The 22244-nt window shown below is 42.0% G+C and overlaps 1 protein-coding gene across 1 annotated transcript; it reads left to right on the top strand.

Annotated features, from left to right (window-relative positions):
• The first annotated feature begins 2709 nt into the window (after positions 1-2709).
• On the top strand, positions 2710-12208 carry LOC120042476 (pancreatic secretory granule membrane major glycoprotein GP2-like). The gene is made up of 8 exons (XM_038987308.1): positions 2710-2770; positions 6497-7147; positions 8378-8583; positions 8787-8938; positions 10054-10299; positions 10520-10679; positions 11972-12047; positions 12189-12208. The coding sequence occupies exons 1-8, from the start codon at positions 2710-2712 to the stop codon at positions 12206-12208; spliced, it is 1572 nt and encodes a 523-aa protein (XP_038843236.1).
• The last annotated feature ends 10036 nt before the right edge of the window (positions 12209-22244 follow it).

Raw genomic sequence — 22244 nt, 5'->3', positions numbered from 1 at the left:
TCTAATTGATTGATCAGGCTTAGTGTTATTTACTAAGGTTTTCTAATTGATTGATCAGGCTTAATGTTATTTACTAAGGTTTTCTAATTGATTGATCAGGCTTAATGTTATTTACTAAGGTTTTCTAATTGATTGATCAGGCTTAATGTTATTTACTAAGGTTTTCTAATTGATTGATCAGGCTTAATGTTATTTACTAAGGTTTTCTAATTGATTGATCAGGCTTAATGTTATTTACTAAGGTTTTCTAATTGATTGATCAGGCTTAATGTTATTTACTAAGGTTTTCTAATTGATTGATCAGGCTTAATGTTATTTACTAAGGTTTTCTAATTGATTGATCAGGCTTAATGTTATTTACTAAGGTTTTCTAATTGATTGATCAGGCTTAATGTTATTTACTAAGGTTTTCTAATTGATTGATCAGGCTTAATGTTATTTGACTCCCTTGTAAGCAATAAAAACAATGTTTTAAAGTATGTGCTAAGTTCATAACTGCCAAACCAAGAGGTGATGCAGCCAGTCACGATCCTCTCAATGGTGCAGCTGTAGAACATTTTGAGGATCTGAGGGCCAAAACCAAATCTTTTCAGCGTCCTGAGGAGAGAGGAAGCGTTGTCAGGCCTCTTCACGACTGAAAATATAAGGGTGCAACCATTTTAAAGTATGTGCTTAACTTCATACATGAGTTTCATGGATTCACAGGGACTCTAAACATTAAATACAAAGCTCTCAAATTGTTCAAGCATGTAAAAGTGACTTAACACTAAAACAAAATAACTAAACTTGCTGTATCGTCTATAAGCCATAGAGAGAGGGATAATGCCTGTTGAACACTATGGCTCTGTTTCAAATGACACCCTATTCCCTATTTAGTGCACTACTTTTGACCATCTTAGTGAACAAAAGTTGTGCACTATACAGGGAATAGGGTGCCATTTGAGTCTGTGTTTAGATGAGTGGGAACAGTTCACCTTTCCCTCAGTGTGAATAGTTGATATAATGTCATCATGGTGACAACTGGCTATTGTTGGTCATCTGGAGCAAAGAGAAAAGGGTTTGGAATAAGACAAAGGGATTGGGTCAGATCTTTTCCTGTTATTAATCCGCTGACTAATTGGAGATGTGTTACGCAACACAGTTGAAACAGGCATATCTATAGTACAAACAGAAGACAAAAAACTGAACGATAAAGGGAACAGTGACAAGAACACTGGACAGTGAGCTCCAAAAGTATTGGGACAGTGACACATATTTAATTGTTTTGGCTCTGTACTCTAGCACTTTTGATGTGAAATGATTGGCTAATGTTGAGGCTAAATTGCAGACTGTCAGCTTTAATTTGAGGGTATTTTCATCCATATCAGGTGAACTGTTTAGAAATTACAGCACCTTTTGTATACGGTCGACTGATTTTAGGAGACCAAAAGTATTGGGACAAATTCACTTATATTCACTTATATTAAAGTAGTAAAAAGTACAGTATTTAGTCCCATATTCATAGCACACATTGACTACATAAATGAGTTGGATGCATTTGCTATTTGTTCTTGTTGTGTTTCAGATTATTTTGTGCCCAATAGAAATGTATGTTAAATAATGTATTGTGTTATTTTGGAGTCACTTTTAATGTAAATAAGAATAGAATATGTTTCTAAACACTTCTACATTAATGTGGATGCTACCATGGTTACAGATAATCCTAAATGAATTGTTAATAATGAGTAAGAAAGTTAAAGGCATACATTTCATACTCTCACCACTGTTATTGTAATGGTGAGAGGTTCGCATGTCTTGGGGGTAAGAAGTTGTTCTCTGGGTTATTGTCAGACATTAATCACCTCATAAATCATATGGTGTTGACCTAATGCCTCCCATCAGCCACCACACCTGTCCTGTTGATTTAAGGTTTTAGAGATTTCTTTTAAGTTTGCTTAATTCGTTTGAAAACATCCAATTTATTCGACATGCCACCCAACAGAGCATATAGACTTTAGCTTAATCACAGCCCAGGTTTCCATGGTTATCAGGCGATTGTTGCATTCCTTACGTATGAACGTTGATAGTTGCCATTGAATCTCTTCCAGACCCATTGTTAGCCTGAAATCCAGTCAGGTTGGGCTGACGTTTCAGTCCTTTACTCAGGGTCATTGCCAAACAGTTTATCATGACAAGGAGTGTCAAGGAGTGGTATGAGAGCTAAACATACTGGGACCCAGGCTAAGGTATTGTCCCTGGGAATATTGCACAATGTGTCCCGTTTCCCCCACTCCCCGATAACCAGGGTATAAATGCTGAGCTTACAGGTGTGTCCAGCAGTCAGCATCAAGATTTGGTAAGTCAGTACTTCTCTCAGATCACTATTCATACTGTATGGTTAAACAAAGTTGTTTTTGGTTTGGTGAAATTAATATATCTGAACTGGCTAAGTTTGAAATGTTATAATACCCTCCAGAGGATGTGTGTGTCCACGCTTAATATCTATAGTTGTATTAGATGTTTTGTAACGTGGTTTATTGCAGTCTTGTGACAGAAAATAAAATATTTTTTATCACAATAGGATGACCTGTATAGATACAGTCAAATTAAATCAATTCAAACTTGAATTTAAAAGTGACTGACTATCCAGTATATGTAAATTGTGGATAAATATAATATAATAAGTGTTCCTCGTTTCTGCCCCTGTAGAAGTAACTACTGTTGATGAGGATGATCCTGGTAGCTTTGCTGGTGCCTCTACTGGTTCTGTCCAGCGCTGGACATACCTCAGGTACACACAATTATACTATATATTTAATACATCAGCAGCTGGACATACCTCAGGTACACAGAATTATACTATATATTTAATACATCAACAGCTGGACATACCTCAGGTACACACAATTATACTGTATATTTAATACATCAACAGCTGGACATACCTCAGGTACACACAATTATACTATATATTTAATACATCAAAATATTTACAGTACCAGTCAAAGGTTTGGACACACCTACCCATTCAAGTTTTTATTTAAATGTTTACTATTTTCTACATTGCAGGATAATAGTGAAGACATCAAAACTATGAAATAACACATATGGAATCATGTAGTAACCAAAACAAGTGTTAAACAAATCAAAATATATTAAATATTTTTGAATCTTCAAAGTAGCCTCCCTTGCCTTGATGACAGCTTTGCACACTCTTGGCATTCTCTCAACCAGCTTCATGAGGTAGTCACTTGGAATGCATTTCAATTAAAACTTATTATGGCTTAGATCCCGCTACCGGGATCGATATGACAACAGCCAGTGAAAGTGCAGTGCGCCAAATTCAAACAACAGAAATCTCATAATTAAAATTCCTCAAACATACAAGTATTTTACACCATTTTGAAGAAAAACTTGTTGTTAATCCCACCACTGTGTCCGATTTCAAAAAGGCTTTAAGACGAAAGCACACCAAACGGTTATGTTAGGTCAGTACCTAGTCAAAGAAAAACACAGCCATTTTTCCAGCCAAAGAGAGGAGTAACAAAAAGCAGAATAGAGATAAAATTCATCACTAACCGTTGATGATCTTCATCAGATGACACTCATAGGACTTCATGTTACACAATACATGTATGTTTTGTTCGATAAAGTTCATATTTATATCCAAAAATCTCAGTTTACATTGGCGCGTTACGTTCAGTAATGTTTTGCTTCCAAAACATCCGGTGATTTTGCAGAGAGCCACATCAATTTACAGAAATACTCATCATAAATGTTGATGAAAATACAAGTGTTATGCATGGAACTTTAGATAAACTTCTCCTTAATGCAACCGCTGTGTCAGATTTCAAAAAAGCTTTACCGAAAAAGCACACCATGTAATAATCTGAGTACGGCGCACAGACACAAAAATAAGCCATACAGATATCCGCCATGTTGTGGAGTCAGTAAAAGTCCGAAACAGCGTTATAAATATTCACTTACCTTTGATGATCTTCCTCAGAATGCACTCCCAGGAATCCCAGTTCCACAATAAATGTTTGTTTTGTTCGATAAAGTCCATAATTAATGTCCAAATACCTCCTTTTTGTTCACGCGAGTTCACAAATCCAAATTCACGACGCGCAGGTCAGACGAAAAGCCAAAAAATGCCATTACAGTTCGTAGAAACATGTCAAACGAAGTATAGAATCAATCTTTAGGATGTTTTTAACATAAATCTTCAATAATGTTTCAACCGGATAATTCCTTTGTCTTTAGAAATGCAATGGAACGCAGGTCGCTCTCACGGGAGCACGCGTGATCAGCTCATGCCAGACACCTGATTAAAAGAGCTCTTATTCCCCCCTCCTTCATAGTAGAAGCCTGAAACAAGGTTCTAAAGACTAGTGGAAGCCTTCGGAAGTGCAATATGAGCCCATAGACACTGTATATTCGATAGGCAATGAGTTGAAAAACTACAAACCTCAGATTTCCCACTTCCTGGTTGGATTTATTCTCAGGTTTTTGCCTGCCATATGAGTTCTGTTATACTCACAGACATCATGCAAACAGTTTTAGAAACTTCAGAGTGTTTGCTATCCGAATCTATCCTATATATTACTCTGGGCACCTTATTCATCCAAGCTACTCAATACTGCCCCCAGCCATAAGAAGTTTTAACAGGTGTACCTTGTTAAAAGTTAATTTGTGGAATTTCTTTCCTTCTCAATGCGTTTGAGCCAATCAGTTGTGTTGTGACAAGGTAGGGGTGGTATACAGAAGATAGACCCTTCAATGAGTAGGTGTGTCCAAAATATATATTACATAATGAATACTATATATGACAGACAATATATAATTTGTAAAATAGATTTTCTCATTGAGTGTCTGCCATATTAAGAGATCAAGTATATTTGGTTAGACAGTATAGGGATACATGTATCATGTATTAAGTATTGTATTTACTAAGTATTTAATAGAGTTTTTATAAACTGGGTGGTTCGAGCCCTGAATGCTGATTGGCTGACAGCCGTGGTTTATCAGACCGTATACCAGGGGTATGACAAAACATCTAGTTTTACTCCTCTAATTACATTGGTAACCAGTTTATAATAGTAATAAGACAACTGGGGTTTGTGATATAGGGCCAATATACCAGGGCTAAGGGCTGTGTCCAGCTCCACGATGCATCGTGCCTAAGAACAGCCCTTAGCCGTGGTATATTGGCCACATACCACACCCCTTCATGCCTTATTGCTTAAACAACCCACCACACAATTGACTTCTGTATTTTCTCTGCTCTTTAGTCTCAGAACCTTAAAATGGAAGCATCAAAACAAGTCAGGTGTATCATGATAACTCAACCTAGAAATGGAGGCATCAAAACAATGCAGGTGTATCATGATAACTCAACCTAGAAATGGAGGCATCAAAACAATGCAGGTGTATCATGATAACTCAACCTAGAAATGGAGGCATCAAAACAATGCAGGTGTATCATGATAACTCAACCTAGAAATGGAGGCATCAAAACAATGCAGGTGTATCATGATAACTCAACCTAGAAATGGAGGCATCAAAACAATGCAGGTGTATCATGATAACTCAACCTAGAAATGGAGGCATCAAAACCATTCAGGTGTATCATGATAACTCAACCTAGAAATGGAGGCATCAAAACCATTCAGGTGTATCATGATAACTCAACCTAGAAATGGAGGCATCAAAACCATTCAGGTGTATCATGATAACTCAACCTAGAAATGGAGGCATCAAAACAATGCAGGTGTATCATGATAACTCAACCTAGAAATGGAGGCATCAAAACAATGCAGGTGTATCATGATAACTCAACCTAGAAATGGAGGCATCAAAACCATTCAGGTGTATCATGATAACTCAACCTAGAAATGGAGGCATCAAAACAATGCAGGTGTATCATGATAACTCAACCTAGAAATGGAGGCATCAAAACCATACAGGTGTATCATGATAACTCAACCTAGAAATGGAGGCATCAAAACAATGCAGGTGTATCATGATAACTCAACCTAGAAATGGAGGCATCAAAACCATTCAGGTGTATCATGATAACTCAACCTAGAAATGGAGGCATCAAAACCATTCAGGTGTATCATGATAACTCAACCTAGAAATGGAGGCATCAAAACCATTCAGGTGTATCATGATAACTCAACCTAGAAATGGAGGCATCAAAACAATGCAGGTTTATCATGATAACTCAACCTAGAAATGGAGGCATCAAAACAATGCAGGTTTATCATGATAACTCAACCTAGAAATGGAGGCATCAAAACAATGCAGGTTTATCATGATAACTCAACCTAGAAATGGAGGCATCAAAACAATGCAGGTGTATCATGATAACTCAACCTAGAAATGGAGGCATCAAAACCATTCAGGTGTATCATGATAACTCAACCTAGAAATGGAGGCATCAAAACCATACAGGTTTATCATGATAACTCAACCTAGAAAGACAAAGAACCCATATATTCCCATATTCCCACAGGTACGATTGTCACCAGCTGCGAGGCGTGTCACGAACAAGCCGTCTGCCGCACCTCGCCCATGGCAGGTGACATCACATGCACCTGTAAGAAGAGCTTCTCCGGCGACGGCCTCATCTGTTTACCTGGCCACACCGCCGACGACCACCACCACGCCCCTCGCCGTGTCCGCCGCTCCTATCCCACCTCCAACACCAACCTCGCCCATGTCCGGTTCACCTGCGGCTTCAACGAGTGCGCCGACGGGGAGGACTGCATCACGGTCGACGGCATCCAGCAGTGCGCCAACCCTTGCAAGATCTACACGGTCCTGAACGACGCCTGGCGTTCCACCAACAACGTCGTGGGCAACAAGCACTGCGACCGCAACGTCCACTGGGACGGCTATTACCGCATGTACATCGGCAACCAGAGCGTGTCCATGCCGGACAAGTGCGTGGATTCGTTCAAGTGCGGCACCCAGGCTCCCTTGTGGCTGGCGTTTCCTCCCCCCCAGCAGGTGGATGAAATTGTCCAGAGTGCAGTCTGCGCCAGCTTCAATGAGGACTGCTGCTGGGTGCAGTCTCAGCCCATCCACGTCAAGGCATGCCCTGGGAACTACTTTGTGTACAAGTTGGTCATGCCTCCCGGGTGCTACTTCGCCTATTGTGCATGTAAGGTTTCGCCCCCTGCTTTGCCAAGTTCTGAGTGGGACTTGTTGTTGTTGTTCTGCCTTTTGAATTGAAGTTATTGTATTTACTTCTTTAACTGTTTACTGCTTAGTCATTCACCAGCTGGTTATATACACCATGATGTTCTTCTTATGGCCCTAGATATCAACAGTACTCAGCATATTCATCCATTCATTCATATAGGTGTATTGTATGATTCTGGTAATACCAGCATACTAGTTCTTTCAAAACATGAGCGATGAATGTTCCCTCGTAACTGTGTCTCCTGTTTAACTCCTTGTTCCAGATGTGACAGCTCCCACCACAACACCAAAACCAGTCACAACAACAACCACAACAACAACCACCACAACAACAACAACCACAACAACAAAAGCACCTGTAAAGGTCACCACGACAACAAAAGCACCTGTAAAGGTCACCACGACAACAAAAGCACCTGTAAAGATCACCACGACAACACAAACACCTGTAAAGGTCACCAAGACAACAAATGCACCTGTAAAAGACACCCCAACAACACAAATACCTGTTACGATACCCACGACAATACAAACACCTGATAAGATCACCACAACACCGCAAACACCTGTTAAGATTACCACGATAATGCAGACACCGGTTAAGGTCACCACGACAACACAAACACCTATTAAGATCACCACGACAACACAAACATCCGTAAATATCACCACTACGACAAAATCACCAGTAGATGTTGTCACCTCGACAAGAACACCAGTAGACAACAATCGCACCACAACAACAACACAGTCACAGGTTGCCACGACTACGCCAAAAGCAATGTGTGGTACCTGCAGAGCGGGGGAGACCTGCGTGAGCAACGATGGGGTCACTTGGCGGTGTGAGAGGCCAGGTGAGTTCTCAGAAAAGACCTGCTTGAGGACTTATGTACAATCTTAGAAACAAAGGTGCTATCTAGAACCTAAAATGGTTCTTTGGCTGCCCCCATAGGAGAACCCTTTGAAGAACCCTTTTTTGGTTCCAGGTAGAAGCCTATTGGGTTCCAAGATGAACCCCTTCCCTAGAGGGTTCTCCTATGGAAACAGCCGAAGAACCATTTTGAAATCATTTTTTCTAGGAGTGCATATGAGAATTTGTAATTCCTTCTTTTCATTTGGGGTTCTTGAATAACACTCTCCCGTTGTCTTTCTTTTCTCATCCCTCTGTCGCTCTCTTTCTCTCTTACAGATGAGCCTGTTTTGCTGCACCCAGCGGTAGTGTGTGGGCGGAGCCTGGTACAGGTGGGTCTCAACAGGACTAACCTGGAGGCCGCTGGTCTGGATGCCACCACCGCTAACCTGGCCGACCCCCGGTGTAACGCTCACGAAGAGCGTGGCGGCATGGTATGGTACCAGGTGGAGCGCACGGAGGGCACCTGCGGAAACACTCTGGAGGTGAGAACAGACCCCGACCCGTTCACCCCGTTCCTCACCGAAACCTTCAACAGAGAACAGTTGCTGTGAGACATGTTGCCATCAACAGAAAATGATGAACAGATGAACTGAAATACAATAGTCCAAGAATTGTATTATTCTGAGGACTGGGGAGAGGTCCTCTCCTGGCTTCTAATCTTCTTCCCTTTTCCCCCTTTCACCAGACAAACGGAACTGACGCCATCTTTTCCAACAGTTTATTCATCTACCACATTCACAACGTGTCCTTCAGCCGACCCGTGAGCGTGCCCTTCTCCTGTGCCTACCCTCTGGAATCAGAGACCAGCCTGGATGTGGCCATCAAACCCTACCTGTCGTAAGTGGAGACGTTGCAGTAAACAATGTCAAACATGGACAATGTAACACAACAGGGGCGCAACTTTCACTTGGGACGGGGGGGGACATGTCCCCCTCCCCCACATTCTGAAATTGCATTTTTGACCCCCCCCCCCCAGTTTTATCATTGGAATGTGATACAATACGAGGCAATGGTGTACTTTAGGACCATGCAGACGCCTCCGAGCAGTCGGGTAGGCTGTTTGGAGTGTTTATACGACTGGATTTAAACATGATAATAATTATGTCCCCCCCACTTCTAAAACCAAACCCTGTAACACAATGTAACATAATGTAACACAATGTAACACAATGCAGGCGAACACATGTCGGACTGTCAGTATCCTGTTAATGTATAGACAGTTTATACTCCAAACCTGTGGTTCTTGATGATCCTTTAGATAACTATATAAGAGTTTTGCACCTCCTCTGTCCACTCATCACAGTACTGGTTGTTCTGGTTGTTCTGGTTGTTCTGGTTGTTCTGGTTGTACTGGTTGTTCTGGTTGTACTGGTTGTACTGGTTGTTCTGGTTGTACTGGTGGTTCTGGTTGTTCTGGTTGTTCTGGTTGTAGTGGTTGTACTGGTTGTACTGGTTGTTCTGGTTGTTCTGGTTGTACTGGTTGTTCTGGTTGTACTGGTTGTACTGGTTGTTCTGGTTGTTCTGGTTGTTCTGGTTGTACTGGTTGTACTGGTTGTTCTGGTTGTTCTGGTTGTACTGGTTGTTCTGGTTGTTCTGGTTGTACTGGTTGTTCTGGTTGTACTGGTTGTTCTGGTTGTACTGGTTGTTCTGGTTTTTCCAACAAAATACTCAGTTGAAGCTGGCTGTGTAATAGTGTTAAAACTATAATAATAATAATTTCTTATCTTATCTAAAGTGACTTTGGGTGTCTTGAAAAGTGCTTCAACAATAATGTGTATTTACTATTATTATTATTTTAATTAGAATTATTATAAATAATAATATTAACGATTCATTTTACTGAGCCTGTAAAGTGCATTTCTCGCATTTCTCACCCAAGTCACTTTGTTTGTCCTTCACCATCTCTGACGACATCTCTTATTAACCAAATCTCCTATTTGCCCATTTGACAGGCTGAAGGATGTCCAAGTCGGTAAGGGCTCCAAAGTGGGATCCAACATGACTCTGTACCACAGCGACAACTTCACAAAGGCTTACCCAGCGGGCCGAGTCACCTTGCCGGTGGGTTCCGTGCTGCACGTGGGTGTGTCCGTAGAGGAGTCCGAGACAGAGCGTTTCGTGGTCGTTCTGGAGGACTGCTATGCCACACAATCCCCCGACCCTGAGGACATCATGCGATACTACATCATTCAGAACAAGTATGTGTGTCTTGGTTTACACTCAAGGAACACATGGAGGTTTTCCCAGACACAGATTATGTCTGGTCCTGGACTAACAACCCTTTACATGGAGCTTCTCCATTGAGATGCTTTTTACTCCAGGACCAGGCTTATTCTGTGTCTGAGAAACCAAACCCTAATGTTTGTGTATTTTTTGTTGCGTTATCTAACCTAAACCCTGACCCTCCCTGTTTCTTAGATGTCCGACTGAATTCCGTCAGGTGAGGGTGGAGGAGAGCAGCTCGTCTCTCAGGGCTCGCTTCTCTGCTCTGCTGTTCCTGTACCAGGGGGACTACCGGGATGTCTTCCTACACTGCAGACTCAGCCTTTGTGACCAGAGGAGCTCCTCCTGCACTCCGGTTAGTCCTGCATCTTTCCCGCTGTAGTGGTTTCTGACTCTCCTAAGTCTCTCTGCCTCAGTATCTGGTCTCGCTGACTCCTTCTCGTCTCTCTGTTTCAGTGTCTGGTCTCTCTGACTCCTCATCTCTCTGTCTCAGTGTCTGGTCTCTCTGACTCCTAATCTCTCTGTCTCAGTGTCTGGTCTCTCTGGCTCTCCTGAGTCTCTCTGTCTCAGTAGCTGGTCTCTCTGACTCCTCACCTCTCTGTCTCAGTGTCTGGTCTCTCTGACTCCTTCTCGTCTCAGTGTCTGGTCTCTCTGACTCCTTCTCGTCTCTCTGTTTCAGTGTCTGGTCTCTCTGACTCCTTCTCGTCTCAGTGTCTGGTCTCTCTGACTCCTCCTCTCTCTGTCTCAGTGTCTGGTCTCTCTGACTCCTTCTCGTCTCAGTGTCTGGTCTCTCTGACTTCTCCTCGTCTCTCTGTCTCAGTGTCTGGTCTCTCTGACTCCTTCTCGTCTCAGTGTCTGGTCTCTCTGACTCCTTCTCATCTCTCTGTCTCAGTGTCTGGTCTCTCTGACTCCTCATCTCTCTGTCTCAGTGTCTGGTCTCTCTGACTCCTTGTCTCTCTGTCTCAGTGTCTGGTCTCTCTGACTCCTTCTCGTCTCTCTGTCTGGTCTCTCTGACTCCTCGTCTCTCTGTCTCAGTGTCTGGTCTCTCTGGCTCTCCTGAGTCTCTCTGTCTCAGTAGCTGGTCTCTCTGACTCCTCATCTCTCTGTCTCAGTGTCTGGTCTCTCTGACTCCTTCTCGTCTCAGTGTCTGGTCTCTCTGACTCCTTCTCGTCTCAGTGTCTGGTCTCTCTGACTCCTTCTCGTCTCAGTGTCTGGTCTCTCTGACTCCTTCTCATCTCAGTGTCTGGTCTCTCTGACTCCTTCTCGTCTCTCTGTTTCAGTGTCTGGTCTCTCTGACTCCTTCTCGTCTCAGTGTCTGGTCTCTCTGACTCCTTCTCGTCTCAGTGTCTGGTCTCTCTGACTCCTTCTCGTCTCAGTGTCTGGTCTCTCTGACTCCTCATCTCTCTGTCTCAGTGGCTGGTCTCTCTGACTCCTTGTCTCTCTGTCTCAGTGTCTGGTCTCTCTGACTCCTTCTCGTCTCTCTGTCTGCGTCTCTCTGTCTGGTCTCTCTGACTCCTCGTCTCTCTGTCTCAGTGTCTGGTCTCTCTGACTCCCCGTCTCTGTCTCAGTGTCTGGTCTCTCTGACTCCTTCTCGTCTCTCTGTCTCAGTGTCTGGTCTCTCTGACTCCTTCCCGTCTCTCTCCTCAGGTGTGCACCAAAAGGAAATACCGCTCTGTCACCCCCTCTGTCCCCCTCGAACCCCTCACCATCGGACCAATCACCTGTGAGTACGACCTCATACGTTATCAATCAAAACCAATAATTTAATAGATGTCAATCAAACAAATTATGTTGATGTCAATGATGGACACTCAGGTAACTAAGTAACTAAATAACTAACAGTGTATTTGTTTTTGACTTTCAGGGTCCCAAAATGAAGATTGAACTTCATGAATCCCTGGCATTCTTCCTGTATCCTAAGTAAACAATGAACTCAGTTATTTAAATGATTTATGTGAAGTTCATAAACCTATCTCACCTATACATCATTTATGTCGTAAACCAAGCCATTTCATATTTAACATCTTACATACATCCAGTTATAAATAAGGATATTTTTTGGATATTTTAATATTTTTCTTATGACTAGAATAATTGGGAAAACATTTATTTATTGAATCAACACAAATTAATTGTTGAACCTTTAACGAAGGCGTGAGGCCAGAAAGTGTATGAGCTGGCCACTAATGTTTAAAACGTGAAAATAAATGGACATCTAGTTGGGATTATATCAACACAAACATCTCCCTTTTGTAGTTCACACTGTAGCTATAATATTATGTCATCCTATTACTCTAAAATGCTTTGTATGTGCAGTAATTTAATAGTGTTATTAAAATATAAATGATAAATGTATGTATCAATGTATTAATGTACTGTGCATGTAGTGTACTATTGCTCTAAAATGCTTTGCATGTGCAGTAATTTAATAGTGTTAATAAAATATAAATGATAAATATATGTATAAATGTATTAATGTATGAATAATGTACAGGGAATGTAGTGTACTATTGCTATAGCTTAGTTCTTTCTCTTTGGGATCAGTCAAGACAATGATGAACCAGTAGGTGCCAGTATTACCACAGAAACACTGGTAGAAGTCTGCATCATGACGACACAACAACAGCACACTTACAAAACCTTTTTTATTAATTCAATAATTAACTGGCAATTCCACCAATTTTCGACCTCCTTTTTATTATTTCCAGCACAATACCATTGTCTACATATGTGAAAACTGCAAATTTCTACCTTTTGTAGAAAATAATATAATAAGTTCTCTGATGACATCAAAAGTTTTAAAAAAATATATATATTGATTTTCAAATACTGAGATTATGACTAGCCTCCTCTGGCTAGAAAAATCACTGCTTTTTTTAAACTTTAGATCCTGACATTTTTTAAGGACCTTTCTTCTTCTCTTTTTAACCACCGATCATAGAAACATGCCATTTTCACATACAGCGAGGTCCGAAATGATTGACATCCTTGATAAATATGAGCAATAATGACTGTTTAAAATAAATCATTCAAATACTGAGCTATATTTAATCCTAAAAAAAATCGATTTTTTTATTTTTATACTAATACAATTGCTCAGAGAAAGAGATTTTGTTTAACAAGTAAAATTATTTACACCTCTTAAAGATTCTTATAAATAATGTAGTCAAAAGTTTAGTTTTTTGTCCCATACTCCCAATACATTTTCAACTCCCCTGTTATTGTAATGGTGAGAGGTTAGCATGTCTTGGGGGTATGATATATAATGCTAACCTCCCCTGTCATTGGTCATGGTGAGAGGTTAGCATGTCTTGGGGGTATGATATATAATGCTAACCTCCCCTGTCATTGGTCATGGTGAGAGGTTAGCATGTCTTGGGGGTATGATATATAATGCTAACCTCCCCTGTCATTGGTCATGGTGAGAGGTTAGCATGTCTTGGGGGTATGATATATAATGCTAACCTCCCCTGTCATTGGTCATGGTGAGAGGTTAGCATGTCTTGGGGGTAGGATACATAATGCTAACCTCCCCTGTCATTGGTCATGGTGAGAGGTTAGCATGTCTTGGGGGTATGATATATAATGCTAACCTCCCCTGTCATTGGTCATGGTGAGAGGTTAGCATGTCTTGGGGGTATGATATATAATGCTAACCTCCCCTGTCATTGGTCATGGTGAGAGGTTAGCATGTCTTGGGGGTATGATATATAATGCTAACCTCCCCTGTCATTGGTCATGGTGAGAGGTTAGCATGTCTTGGGGGTAGGATATATAATGCTAATCTCCCCTGTCATTGGTCATGGTGAGAGGTTAGCATGTCTTGGGGGTATGATCTTTGACCCTCTGTAACTTTCTCACTCATCATTATTCTTCGATTCACATAGGATTATCCGTAACAATGGTAGCATCCACATTAAATGTAGAGGTGTTCAGAAACATATTATATTCTTATTTACAATCAAGGTGTCTCCAAAATGACAACACATTATTTACCATTACCATCTATTGGGCACATAATAATCTGAAACACAACCAAAACTAACTGCAAATGCATCCAACAAGTTTGTAGTATCACAACCTTGATGTAGTCATTGCGTACTAGGAATATGGGACCAAATACTAAACTTTTGGCTTCTTTATTAATAAGAATTCTTAAAGGGTGCAACTAATTACCTTTTTGAGAGAAAAAGTATTACTATATATATATATATGTATCTGATCAATTGTATTAGTATAAAATAGTTTATACCACAGCATTGTTGAATATTAGTTTATGATTAGCTAGAAGGGCAATCTAGAATGGACATTAAAACAAAAAAAACAAAAAATAATTAAATAAGATATCGGGACACGTTGTAATCAAACGCCGCTCCACCTTGTCCCGCTGCGTCATCCATTGTTTCCGAGGTAATATACAGAACGTCTGCGTTTATTATTTACATCATTTCCCCCCCCAAAAAATAGCATACAATATAGCACAGTATTTGAATTATTTATTTTATACAGTCCTGGTTGATCATATTTTATCAAGGGTGTCAGTAATCTCGTTCCACACTGTACATCGATACTGACATCGTGCTGGAGATAATGAATATGAGGTTGAAAAGTTGAGTAATTGTCCTTTTTATTGGTCTAGGGCACTGCATCGCAGTGCTAGCTGCGCCACCAGAGTCTCTGGGTTCGCGCCCAGACTCTGTCGCAGCCGGCCGCGACCGGGAGGTCCGTGGGGCGACGCACAATTGGCATAGCGTCGTCCGGGTTAGGGAGGGTTTGGCCGGTAGGGATATCCTTGTCTCATCGCGCTCCAGCGACTCCTGTGGCGGGCCGGGCGCAGTGCGCGCTAACCGAGGGGGCCAGGTGCACGGTGTTTCCTCCGACAAAAAGGTGCGGCTGGCTTCCGGGTTGGAGGCGCGCTGTGTTAAGAAGCAGTGCGGCTTGGTTGGGTTGTGCTTCGGAGGACGCATGGCTTTCGACCTTCGTCTCTCCCGAGCCCGTACGGGAGTTGTAGCGATGAGACAAGATAGTAATTACTAGCGATTGGATACCACGAAAATTGGGGAGAAAAGGGGATTAAAAAAAAATATATATATATATAAAAATAAAATTGTCCTTTTTATATTGTTTCTTCATGTGTTGAATCTCTTCATCTTTTTAAAAGTAATTATATTCTCCCGAGCGGAGCAGGGGTCTATTTTGTAAATAAGGTATTTCAGTTGTCATTTTTTTAAACATTTGCAAAAATGTCTAAAAGCTTATTTTCACTTTGTCATTATGGGGTATTGTGTGTATATTGATGAGGTAAACAATTAATTTAATCTATTTTAGAATAAGGCTGTAACGTATCAAAATGTGGGGAAAGGGAAAGGGTCTGAATACCGAATGCACGGTAAGTATTCAACCACCTAAGACAACACGTGTTAGAATCCCCTTTGGCAGCGATTACAGCTGTGAGCCTTTCTGGGTAATTCTCTAAGAGCTTTGCACACTTGGATTGTACAATATTTGCATATTATTATTTTTAAAAGTCTTCCAGCTCTGTCAAGTTGGTTCATTTCTCGACAACCATTTTCAAGCCAAGAACATTCAAGGGCCATCAGTGACATGTGGTATGATGGCCCTTGATACCACATGTCACTGATGGCCCTTGATACCACATGTCACTGATGGCCCTTGATACCACATGTCACTGATGGCCCTTGATACCACATGTCACTGATGGCCCTTGATACCACATGTCACTGATGGCCCTTGATACCACATGTCACTGATGGCCCTTGATAGCACATGTCACTGATGGCCCTTGATACCACATGTCACTCATGTGGGTAATAATTGTTTAATTGCATTTCTGCTACTTCTGTTAATGATAGAATATCTGCATCATGAAATTAACAAACATGCTGATATTGAGGACGTACGGAGGTAAACACAGTTGGAGCAAAGTATTTGTGCCTAAGTGTGAACAACAGGAGAGTCTGTCCTCTTGACTCACCAAGATAAACGTGGTTATTTTATCCAACTGAAGTAGAGATTGTAATCACACATCTTCCGCTGCAGGAAACAGTCTAGAACAAACCCTTGTTGTAGCCTTTAAGGGCGAACCGAAGTACTTATAGTTGTGATCCGCGGTAGACTGTTCATTAACATTGTTCCACATTTTGGATGTTAATTTAATATCTGGTCTGCTGCTTTGTTATGTACTGCAGGAAGCTGATCCAGCATCTAAGTGGTAAAGGAGGATGGTGGCGTTTGTATATTTCATGTGTTCAGCTTTTGTATCAACCAGTGCTGTGTTTTCTGATTTAGGTGGAGGACAGTCATACATGGTGGCATTAATGAGTACAGCCGCCTCGTTGTGTTTCTCCGTGCTTCCAGCAACAGTCGCAGCAGTACTGTCATGGATTGCTTCATGAATGCTGTCTGCAGATGTGGTCTTCCCTCCAGAGTTAGGACGGACCAGGGAGGAGGAAACAACACTGCTTGTTGAATGTAATACACACTGAAAATATTATTTAGAAAATAGAGCTACATGCATCATTAAAAGGTCTTCTTGACCTACACATTGATTACATTCTGTAGTGAGTGATGCATGCGGCTACATTTTTATTTCTGTAAATCATTATGTTTGACAGCTTTATTGCTTTCTCCATGCTTTTGAAATGTATAAGCCTTTAAATGACCTTTTACAGACTACTTCTACAAATGAGGTTACACCTACGGCAGCACCTATTCCTGTGCCGCCCCCCCATCTTCTGCACCACTTCTTGTGGCCCCCCTCCACCTATACCACTTCCTGTGGCCACCCCTCCACCTATACCACTTCTTGTGGCCCCCCCTCCACCTATACCACTTCTTGTGGCCCCCCCTCCACCTATACCACTTCCTGTGGCCCCCCCTCCACCTATACCACTTCCTGTGGCCTTCCCTCCACCTATACCACTTATTGTGGCCCCCCCTCCACCTATACCACTTCTTGTGGCCCCCCCTCCACCTATACCACTTCCTGTGGCCCCCCCTCCACCTATACCACTTCCTGTGGCCTTCCCTCCACCTATACCACTTCTTGTGGCCCCCCCTCCACCTATACCACTTCTTGTGGCCCCCCCTCCACCTATACCACTTCCTGTGGCCCCCCCCTCCACCTATACCACTTCCTGTGGCCTTCCCTCCACCTATACCACTTCCTGTGGCCTTCCCTCCACCTATACCACTTCCTGTGGCCTTCCCTCCACCTATACCACTTCCTGTGGCCTTCCCTCCACCTATACCACTGCCCGTGGCCCCCCCATCCACCTATACCACTTCCTGTGGCCTTCCCTCCACCTATACCACTTCCTGTGGCCCCCCCTCCACCTATACCACTTCCTGTGGCCTTCCCTCCACCTATACCACTTCCTGTGGCCTTCCCTCCACCTATACCACTGCCCGTGGCCCCCCCGTCCACCTATACCACTTCCTGTGGCCTTCCCTCCACCATTCCCTGAGGCTTATCGTCCACCTTCACCACAATATGTGGCCTCCCCTCCATGGAGCCCACTCTCGTCTGTCGATGTTGGTGATGATGACGATGAGTAAGTCATCCCTGCAAATAATGAAATGTCTTGTTATTACAGATGAATTGTGGGAAGTATCTGAGCTTTGTTATTCTGAATGTCTCTTTTTTAGTGTTGACCTCCAAACACTGCTGAAGTTAATGAGATGCCAACCAAATTAACGTGATGAGGGACAACGTTTATGAATGTGCAATGAGAGGCTTTAAGAGAGCCCGCTTTAATCCGGAGGCAAAAATAGACATGGTTTTTAGGGATGCTGACGGAAAAGGGGCAGCTGATGAGGGTGGTCCCTCGAGAATTTCTCCGGCTGCTAATGAGTGCCATCCATTCCTCTGCAATATTTGAGGGACCTGATTGGCAAAAATGGCTTCCATGCAACTCTCAAGGTGAGTTACACTTTTTCACAAACAAAGACACGTTTGTTTATGTCAATATGTATGACTTGAGTAAGACATTTGATTTTTGTATTATGTAATGTGTCCTTTATTTACTGTTTGTCTTCTGTGTGACAGCGCTCTATGATGGTGTATACAAGCAGGTGGGCCGCATGATTGCTGTCTGTCTGGTACATGGGGGTGTAGAGCCATAATTATGACTTCAGAGAGAAGTTGAAGGTAAGTCACTTTATACTGTGGTGGATGGTATGTAACTATTAATTTGCACTAAGTTAGTTAATTTGCACTCCCCTTCCCTTCTTTTTTCAGAGAGGAAAGCATACCCTTTAACCCTGGAGAAGATTCTCATTTTCAGTTCCGGGGCTTCGGCCATTCCTAGGCTGAGATTCCCAGTGGAGCCACAGCTACAATTCTTACACAAACAAGAGAATGAGGCTGCCAAGATGTTCCCGGAAGCAAATACATGCAGCATTGTTTTAAGGCTGCCAACACACCCAACCCTACGCAGCCTTCAGGGAGAAAATGGAGAGTAGAATTCTACAGTCACCAACATTTGGTGTCATTGTCAAAGACTCCAGCCACCCTAGTCTCTCTGCTACCGCACGGCAAGCGGTACCGGAGCGCCAAGTCTAGGTCCAAGAAGCTTCTAAACAGCTTCTACCCCCAAACCATACGACTCCTGAACATCTAATAAAATGGCTACCCAGACAATTTGCATTGCCCCCCCCCCCCCTTCTATTTTACACTGCTGCTACTCTCTGTTATTATCCTTGCATAGTCACTTTAATATCTATCTCTACCTACATTAATATCTATCTCTACCTACCTACATATATATTACCTCGACTAACCGGTGCCCCCGCACATTGACTCTGTACTGGTATCCCATGTATATAGCCTCGCTATTGTTATTTTACTGCTGCTTTTTAATTATTTACTTTAATTATTTTTTTGTATGTATTTCTCTTAACTGCATTGTTGGTTAGGGGCTTGTAAGTAAGCATTTCACTGTAAGGTCTACACCGGTTGTATTCGGAGCATATGACAAATAAAATTGTATTTGATTTAAAGGGAATTCATTTAAGGGGAATTATCCTAAATGTTTATTGCAATACTGCAGCCAATGTTAATTGGTTATGTGTCCCAAAACGGTTGATATTACGAAAGTTCCCGGCAGGATCGGCCATCAGCAAAAAAAAAAGTTGGACACAGTTTTAATATTTTAATGATTTCTTAGTGGGTAAACTGAGCATTATGCAAAGTAGTTAAGTTATGTATTTTTTTACCTTTATTTAACTAGGCAAGTCAGTTAAGAACAAATTCTTATTTTCAATGATGGCCTAGGAACAGTGGGTTAACTGCCTTGTTCAGGGGCAGAACGACAGATCTTTACCTTGTCAGCTCAGGGGATTCGATCTTGTAACCTTCTGGTTACTAATCCAATGCTCTAACCACTAGGCTACCTGCCGCCCCTACACTCTAACCACTAGGCTACCTGCCGCCCCTACACTCTAACCACTAGGCTACCTGCCGCCCCTACACTCTAACCACTAGGCTACCTGCCGCCCCTAGACTCTAACCACTAGGCTACCTGCCGCCCCTAGACTCTAACCACTAGGCTACCTGCCGCCGCTAGTTTATGTCAAGGGACTATAATGTTACAATATGTGCAATGTTACCATAAATAAATCTTACAGTAAATATGGACATTTCATTTAAATGTGTTATGGCCATAAAAACAGACACTGTAGCTGGTACATAGGTCGTGGTGCAGCAAGTTGATGAGGGTAGTGGAGAAGCACAAGTGGGACTTTGAGTGAAGTGACTGAGGGCAGAAAAGGATATCAGGGTGCCCAGGAACTTGAAGCTGCTGAGTATCTCCATGTCAATGTACAGTAGATGGGAGAATGGTCATTAAGTCTCACCGTTTTGCTTACGCTGAGGCTGTTGTCCTATGACCATTATGGCAGGTCCCACAGCTCCTTCATGTACTGGTGATCAGGTGATCAGGTGTACCATGATCGGGTTGTCAGCCTGTTTAGGTGTTGCGTCCATTCTGGGGATACACATTCTTGTGATAATGTCATTTGTTATTACAGGGTTTACACCCAGAGGCCTGAGTCTGCTAACCGGTTTGTGGGTCAGGATGGTGTTGAAAGCAGAGCTATAAAAGAAAACCCACTATGACATATGTAAAATGCATAATTGACACATTTGTTGGGACAATAAGCAAACTGAAGTTAGTCCAGTGAATTCTTGCTACCATGTGCTACACGATATCTATTGTTCCAGTTTTTTAAATCGATATCGACTGGGATGCAGTGGAGACGGTAAGAAGCTCTGATATCATGGGGACCTAACTTCTAACGTTCTTTCCTGGTACACCCACAGACACTGCAGTTAAATGCCAAGCAGCGCCTCTCCCTCCTACGGTGGCTGAAGACGTTTTGCCTGACGTCAAACATTAACAAGAGTGTCGGATTGAATTGTCTGAAACAATTCTAACAGAAACATAAGAGCAGATTTCTTTGTCATCTTTACTGGCACAGTAGGTTTTAAAATAATGTTTAATTGTCGTCACTTTCAATTGATTCATTGACTCCAAGAACCATAGGTTGTTTGTTGTTCATAACATTTACGCACAACTGACATTAAACGTTGCTTGACAGTAGATTGGAATACATGTTTTAATAACATTGGATATTTGATTGGGTTTAATGTTGCATACCTTGTCGTGTTGTGCATGCCAACCAGATGAGAATCACCAGAGTTAAGCGTGATACTTGATGAATCAGGTCTTCTCTGCTGCTTTATCAGCCCCCCCTTGTCCACTCCAAGCTCCTCTTCATTGTTCCCTTCTGCAAGACACAATTGTGTGAAAATAAAGCGGAAGGAATAGGAACCCTATTCCTTTGAAGCAGTACTATATCATACTGGGGATATGCCTGAAGGTGTTATTTTACCCTAATAGGCTTCAATGAGGTGTAAATATTCTGAAAACGAAGTGAACGTGGACATTAAAGTATATTCTGTTCGAAAGTTGATATGTTGTAGATGTTAGCAAAGGTTTTACAAGGTTGTCACTGGCCAAATTTGCTTTATGTGAGCTTTTCAGTGTCTTCATGCTAATCGAGAGGTAGCACGGCTAACGCTAGCATTGAAATGACAGCCAGTCAGGCTGAAGAAGTTGCCAACCTTCAGCTGTTGTTTTGCTTAAATACACACACAAAAAACAAGGCTTTGGGCTAAAAACAGAACTCAAAAACATGTCCTGCTTCAGTACTAGCCTATTAGTCACATTTAGGTAGCTTGTCCAAAACAGCCCAAAAATCGACAACTAACGTTAGCAGGATTTTGAACAGGATGTTTTTGGAGTATCTCCATTGTCTAATCTATGTATGCCTTGTGAAGGATGGTTTTGTTCTCTTTTTAACAAAAATATATGCCTTATAGAAATAGGACATGTTAATCACAAAACATAGCGTGACTGCAGAAAAGCTGTTGCTAATCTAGGGTGTCGACTGTGCTAACCACAAGGTTGAGACAAGATGGAGAAATACTGAATAACAAGAAAACAGGAGCTGAGGAATATGTAGAAACCGTCAACTCAGCTCAATCTTCACAAACATCATTCCGGACATCTGAATCCTGAGTGCTGTGAGGCTGGGACCAGCCTGGGCACCACCGATAGGCTATCAAGTTTAAACCACGCTAAGCCTCTACTGTGACAGGCCAACTCTAAAGTTGGAACTACCTCTGTCACAGTATAAAAGAAGATGTCTGTACTATTTCAGTCAGTTCTCTGCTTTACCCTGCGTGGTGATACAGTGAACCCGTATATACGAAAATTGCATTTACCATTTATCGCTTGTGTTAAATAAAAAATACTTAAAGTATATTCGGTGACTCTGAATCACATTTTATCCTGATACCAGATTCGATTGACGCAACCCTTTACAGCCTGGCCCT

The sequence above is a fragment of the Salvelinus namaycush genome, unplaced genomic scaffold (assembly GCF_016432855.1).
Source record: "Salvelinus namaycush isolate Seneca unplaced genomic scaffold, SaNama_1.0 Scaffold698, whole genome shotgun sequence".
NCBI classification, from domain to species: domain Eukaryota; kingdom Metazoa; phylum Chordata; class Actinopteri; order Salmoniformes; family Salmonidae; genus Salvelinus; species Salvelinus namaycush.
Note: the sequence above shows the minus strand (reverse complement) of the source record. Positions and strands in the feature narration are given on the sequence as shown.

Coding starts and splice junctions, on each gene's coding strand:
- LOC120042476 (XM_038987308.1), top strand. CDS start 2,710: ATGATCCTGGTAGCTTTGCTGGTGCCTCTACTGGTTCTGTCCAGCGCT. Junction 2,771..6,496: donor CAGCGCTGGACATACCTCAG/GTACACACAATT, acceptor ATATTCCCACAG/GTACGATTGTCACCAGCTGC. Junction 8,584..8,786: donor CCTGCGGAAACACTCTGGAG/GTGAGAACAGAC, acceptor CCCTTTCACCAG/ACAAACGGAACTGACGCCAT.